The following is a 6,962-nucleotide window of genomic DNA, read 5'->3' as shown; positions in this document are numbered from 1 at the left end:
AGCAGGCTGTGCTTTGCAAGCATACAAAAAAGTTTCACGCATGTGAAAATTATTTTTCATGCGTGTGCTTCACCTCCGCTGCTACAACTCCATCCTAGGGGAAACACTGCTGTGTGCGTTTTGTGCAACAGGTGGATGTGGTAGTCTACTGTTAGAGTAGAGAGAGAGCTAAGTAGCGTTGAAGTAGAGTAGAGCAGGGCAGAGAGATGGAAGCAAAATATATTAAACCCGGTGTTAATACAGCAGAACTGGAGAGAGGGGTGAAAAATAAATAGAGGTGGGCGTGGCTGAAGTAGGGTGCAAAATTATAGACGGAGAATGATTGACAAATTTTTCACTTTAAGCCCTGACACTGTCATATTTGTGTAGGAATTAAGCTACAATACATGACATATGTTGTTTTTTTGTTTCTTAATAAATACAGTGTGAATAAAGATTACATAACATAAAAATAGCTGCAGTCTTTGTTATTTGATAGCCGCTTAAATTAAACAATTTTTATAGGGCAAGTAAAAACTGACTTCGGGCAAGTAGATCTCTGACCAACTTGCCCGACCGGGCAAGTGAAAAAAAACCTTAGCGTTGAACCCTGATATCTACTGGCACCAGAAGGGCTCTTTAGGACCAAGTACATACAGTACATGTGTGCACATTAATGAGCAGGTGAAATGTCTGTCTAGCTTACATATGAGGTGTCTCAAGATTTAGGAAAATACAATTTTATTGAATATAATAAAAGTAAAAAGTCACTTGACATGCTGCTGTTTTGTGCTATGATCTATTTAAGTGCTGGAAGTTGTTATTTACGTGACAACGCCTGAACGCAACACAAGCTCAACACCAAGAGTGCCATGCTGCGCTGCTGTGCGAGCAGCGTGTTTGTCTGTGCGTAGTCTCTATATACAGACTCTACATTCATGTAAAGTCTGTAGGCAAACCCGAGAGATCTTGCTTCCGGAAGAAGAGCAGAAGAGCCCTGGTTTCCGGTGCTAGGCTGTTTGTAGTCCGTGTGATATTGATCAATCATGTTTGAGCTGGCTGCAGTTGTTGCCAGGTTAAACGCTCCGTGCGGTGAACTAACGAGGCGGAACATAATTGGCGTCACTGCAAACTCTGAATCCATCGCAATGGTTCAGCATATTTACCTATATATAAACGGAAGTCGGAAAGGGAAATTCGCCTCCTCAAACTGGAATGCCAAAAAATCGGGGGTCTGCCCCCAGAGGCTGTATCACCATCTGCCGGAAGTCAGATGCTGAATACAGCCGATGGGTTCCGAGAATGGTCTGTGCGTAACACCACTCCGTTGATGGTTATTTACACACTGTCCATAACAATAACTTTGTCAGCTGACAAACTGCACCGGGCTGGGGGTCAGGTTTGGTCAGGAAAATGCGGCCCGAGCCGCTCTAGCGTGCTCACCTGTGTGTGTGGCGGAACTCCGCTGTGCGCGATACAGAGAGCAGAGGAGCATTGTTAACGCGTGACCATGTAGAGACAGAAATGACACGAAGACATAACACCATAAATAGTATATTGTTATGTTATTATATGAAGCGTCCGTCGCGCAAAATAATATGACTTTAGTTTATGAAGAGGTAAGACAGAGCTCTCTCCTCTCCTGTTATATACTGTGACGCTCTGTGCCTTTGGACATGCGGCTTCACTTGTGCCATGTAACCAATCAATGGGGGCTGTGGGCAGGACATTGTTACACAGTGTGTGCCCGTGACTTCAGGCAGAGAGACCGCTGCAACAGAGCCGAAGGAGCATGTTTTAAAATACATTTATTTTATCAATTAGTTATTAACTTTTAGTATTTTTAGCAACTTGCCCCATCGGGCAAGTGAGTTGTTAGTTTACATGCCCGAGAGGTTTACTTGCCCCGTGCAATCGTTATTGTTGAGCCCTGTATTAATATGGCACACTGATAACAAGAAATTTAAAAATGACAGTTCATATTAAAAAGGTTGTAGACCCCTGACATACATTGACTGTAGAAACAACATGGCGGACTCCATGGAAGAGGACCAGCGCTGTATGTAGATATGAACAGCTCATGTAAGGTGACAAAAAAAGCATTGGTAGTTTCAAGTAATTATACACCAATGAAAAACACAATTATTAACATTATAATCAGTTTCTGCTGTTATATTCCCCTAAATCCTTAAAACTGGACCTTTAAGAGCAGAAGTCTTATGTATAACTGTTGCGTAATCGCAAAACAAGGCCTGAAAGAGGCATAAGCCACTTGCCACGCAAAAGCTGTGGTCTATAAAAAAAAACACACTTGACAGGAGAATGAGCACACCTGTAGGAAAACTCTGACCCATGTGTACAAACATGAGATACACTCGACGAAGCTGACACACATTTGGTCACCGTCGACAACCCACATGTGCACGATCACCATTTTAGGCTTTTGTCCTCATGTACACTTTTAGTATGGATCCTACGCACAGTTTTATAAATGAGACCCCAGGGCTGTCAGACTTGGAAAAAGTCAGAGTTAAAGGGTTTTTACAACTAAGGTCTTATTTCTGAAGAATGTTCCAACAAAATCCTAAGGGCAAGAATCACAAGTGGACAGGCAATAAGACATGGTGTAACAGAAACTAGCAGTTAATCAAGATTATCTAAATGAATTAATTTCAAAGTACAACTGAAAGTGAGAGCAATAGTAGTCTTTATCATTCATTTCATAATAGGTCGAAGTTGATCCAAGAAGTCGCTCTGTAAATTGAGAAGAAGGAAGGCATACTTAATCAGTCCCTCTGAGTGCAATTATATATTTTCACTCAGTTATTTTACACACGGAGGCCTGAAAGACACACATGAACAAACAAGTCCTTTACATATTTATCAATGGATGGATAGATGTCAGAGTGAAGGGGCTCAAGCTGTTGGGGGTTTGGTTCCTCTCCAGCGACCAGTTCCAGCTACTGAGCTTGTCAGTGGACGAGCTACTACCTCCCCGTTGTGACACAGATTACCTTTGCCATTATTTATCTGGTTTATCTTGACCAAGTGAACTCAGCTGAGCTACAGTAGTAAAAGTGAACACATAAACAAACTCCAGTGATAGGTTTCTAGACTGATCAATGTACTTAATGCATGAAAGGTAAAAAACTTTCCCTTCCACCCCTGCAGGTTATCCTGGAAAGCAAGACAGACCAAGCAGAGCTGGAGCTCTTCCCCCGCTACCTCCTCTTCCTACGCCAGCAGCCAGCCACACGCTCCCCCCAGTCCAACATCTGGGTCAATATGGGTATGACCAGCCTGCGAATGTTCCCACCATATTTCCCCCCACCAAGAGGTAATGTAAGCCTGCAGCAAGACCAGAGCAAGCCGTCGACAAATGCTTCTGTGAGCTACCTGCATCCCCCCTTTATAATCCTCCTAGAGTGGACTGATCCAGCCCTGACATTTCTCTGGAGTGGGCAATGGAATAAACCAATGGCCCATGAAGGGGAAGTTGCATAATTCAAGCCGTTAATATTCATAGACCTTGCCATTAGAGTAGTAGTCTTTATGACACTTGTTCTAGTGCTCTACATTCATTTGCATTATAAGTATTCTGAATCATAACAAACAAGACAAATTATTTTTTTTGATTGTTGAAAAAAAATATATTTGAAACAGTCTGGGACATGATAATATTAGCATATTAGGCATATTAGTACTTACTCGTTTGACTTTTTAAATACCTGAAAACTGACCAAATTTGAATTTGTCTGTCTAATTCAACTGTATTTCTCCACTCAGTACTTTACAATTTGTCAAAAAAAAGACAACACACAAAAAAGGAATTCAGGGTAAAAAAATCAGTGATTTTGAGAATTGCAAATGAAATGAAAATGAAAGTCCACTTGCCATCACAGCAGGAGGAAATATCATACATCTGGGTAAATATATGATCAGCAGCCTTTTTTACAGTGCATATTGGTGTAAATCACCAGTTTTATCACGATACTATATTATATCGATTCTTTGGACAACAATACGATATTTGCTGATATTACAAAGTCCGCCACGATATGACTTTGATTCAATGCGATTTAGGGGCCTGCAATCCATATGAAACGATATTGTATGCCCATTTAACACAATCGGTCATAGAGGAAGCTGTCACCCCTTTCTTTTTTTGCTTTTGGCCATAAAAGTTAAAAACAACACATAAATGATGTTAGTAATTGTAACAGCTTAAGTGCAGTAAAGTTTACTTTAAACTGACTCCATTAACACAGGTAAAACAGCACATGCAATAAGTTAACCTTCAGGGCTTTCTCTCAAAAGACCTTTCTGGAAGAAATATTTTCATTTTAACCCAAACCATGATCTTTTTCATGAAACCTAAGGACTATCTGGCTTAAAGCCTTGAAGGCAAACTTCTCCCAACAGCCATAAAAGAAGGATTAACAAAAACATAATTAAACAAAAGTATCAAATTCAGCTCAGTCATAACTGTCGAGGTTCTTGAGCAAAACAATTGTTTTTTGCAAGTGACCCATTATTAGCTTAAGCATGTTTACATTGCATAAATTAGCCTAGCAGCTAGCAGACTTTTTTTCCTTCTTCTCATAGTTTAACAAATTACAAGTCACGTTATTATTTTTCTTACTCACTGTTGATTTAAGTCACTGCATCTCCCAGCAGAAAAGTACAGTTGAATTTCAGCCTGCATGCACGTTCTTTCAGCCGAACATCATTGAAACAGTGAAGCTAATGTTGCTGTAGTGAGAAGTTTGCAGGATTAGATGCCAGACCAGGCAGGTCTGGCATCGTCACATCGTGTTTTGTCTCTTTTTAAATCATAATAATAATAGTAATAATAATAATAATAACAATAATAATAATAATAGTGTATGAACAAAGTACTGTACGTCTCAATAGATAACAGTCAAACAAACAACACAGACAAACGACCAAAAATAACTAAACATGCATTGTGCATTTGAAATGTGTATTCATACTAATCATGCTAATCAGGACAAAAAGGAAAACAAATTTAACAAAAAAACAAAGAGAGACATACTCTAATTGAGTATTTCTTCATCTCTAGTTTTAGAAAGATCATGATATCACTGAGCCACTGAGTGCTGGAGGGAGCTTTTGTAGACTGCCAATGGAGAAGAAGATGGTGTCTTGCCAGTAAGGAAGTATAAGCTAGGATTTCTAATTGTTGGGAAGTGTATCAATTATGGTCCTCAGCAAACCCAAAAATGGCAATATGGTGAGAGACATTAATAGTTATTGAAAGAATTTTTGACATGGTATGGAAGTAGTTCTGCCAAAATCAGGATAATAATGGACAAGAAAAAAACATATGGGATAGATTACAGGGTGTAGCACTACGTTTGTTGTAGCTGTCTGTGATATTAGGGTAAATTTGAGACAATTGAGCTTTGGAAAAATGGTTCCGTAAAAGTACCTTAAACTGTAACAGTGTGAGACGAGCTTAAATTGAGCTTGTGTGGATTTCATTAAGAGCAGCATTCCACCAGGTATTGTCCAAGTTCTGCCCAAGTTCACGCTCACAAGCGACCTTCACATTAGAAGCAGGTGTACTGCCATTGTAGAGGAGAATGCCATAAATCTTTGAAAGTAGTGACTTTTGAAGGGGATCAAAACAGAGAAACTGATCCCACAGTTGATTCGGAGGTAAAGAGGGAAAGGAAGGAAACAAAGATTTAACGCAATGTCTAATTTGAAAATAACGGAAGAGATGAGAAGGTGGCAGGTGAAACTCACTTGATAAGTCTGCAAAGCCACGAAAAATACCATCCCTATACAGGTCTTTTAAAACTTTCAAGCATTTATCATGCCATGCAGAGAAGGTGGAGTCTGTAAATGTGGGTTGGAATAAATGATTCCTCAGCAAAGGAGCAAGAGAAGATGCTGAGGTAAGTCTGAAGTGCTGCCAGAATTGGTACCAGATTTTGAGAGTGGAAATTATAACTTGGTTGTTTGTAAAGCCAGAGGGTTTGGATGTAATAGAAGAGGTAATCAGAGCTGCAATAGAAGAGGTAATCAGAGCTGTATGTGAAGATGAAACCCAAGACTGTGCCTCTAACTTAGACAACGACAGATCTGTTTATTTAAACCAGAACAAAATTTTTGTTCATAATGCCGAATCGGAGGTCATTTTTGTGACCTCCGTTTGGCGTTACCGGGTGTCATTGCCACCAACGTGAATAACAATCTTATTAAATCTACGTTTAGCCTTAGCCAGCAGTTTTAAATTTGACTCAATGTCGCCCGCTCTGGCCCCATGACATCATGGAGCAGATGGATGTGAAGACACCTTGCGCTCCTCCACCTTCAGCTTGAGGATGCCCCACAGGTGCACAGGTGAGTTTAGGGATGGATACATACTTGGCTAGTCCATCACCTTTACCTTCAGCTTCCTCAGCAAGGGAGTTGTCATCTACTAGGTGTGTTTTGGGTCATTATCATGTTGGAAAACTTGATAATGAAAACTTGCAGCTCAGTTTCTGAAGAGGGGCGATCATGCTTTGCTTGGAATTCATGTTTCACTAAATGAACCGAGCTCCCCAGAGCCGGCAGCACTCATGCAGCCCCAAACCATGATGCTGCCACCACTATACTTGACTGTATGCAAGGGACAGTTGTCTTGGTGCTCTTCACCAAGGTGCCACACATGCTGAAAGAGCACCAAGACAACTGTCCCTTGCCTACAGTCAAGTATAGTGGTGGCAGCATCATGGTTTGGGGCTGCATGAGTGTGTATGTATCCAGCCCTAAACTTACCTGTGCACCTGTGGGGCATCCTCAAGCTGAAGGATGGAGGAGCACAAGGTGTCTTCACATCCATCTGCTCCATGATGTCATCATGGAGGAGTGGGAGAGGATTCCTGAAGCAACCTGTGAGCTCTGGTGAATTCCATGCCCAAAAGGGTTAAGGCAGTGCTAGATAATAATGGTTGGCACACAAAATATTG

The 6,962-nt window shown here is 40.8% G+C and overlaps 1 protein-coding gene across 4 annotated transcripts in view; it reads left to right on the top strand.

Annotated features, from left to right (window-relative positions):
• Positions 1-6,962, top strand: part of usp32 (ubiquitin specific peptidase 32) — a 204,231-nt gene that overhangs the window by 137,301 nt on the left and 59,968 nt on the right. For 3 of the 4 annotated variants that reach the window (XM_050055471.1, XM_050055453.1, XM_050055462.1), the window contains exon 16: positions 3,151-3,316. In XM_050055471.1, the coding sequence (XP_049911428.1) occupies positions 3,151-3,316 (166 nt within the window). The remainder of the gene's footprint in view (positions 1-3,150; positions 3,317-6,962) is intronic. The other variant, XM_050055481.1, reaches the window with a different exon arrangement.

This window comes from Epinephelus moara, chromosome 2 (genome assembly GCF_006386435.1).
Source record: "Epinephelus moara isolate mb chromosome 2, YSFRI_EMoa_1.0, whole genome shotgun sequence".
NCBI classification, from domain to species: Eukaryota; Metazoa; Chordata; class Actinopteri; order Perciformes; family Serranidae; genus Epinephelus; species Epinephelus moara.
This window is presented reverse-complemented; position numbering and strand designations above follow the sequence as displayed.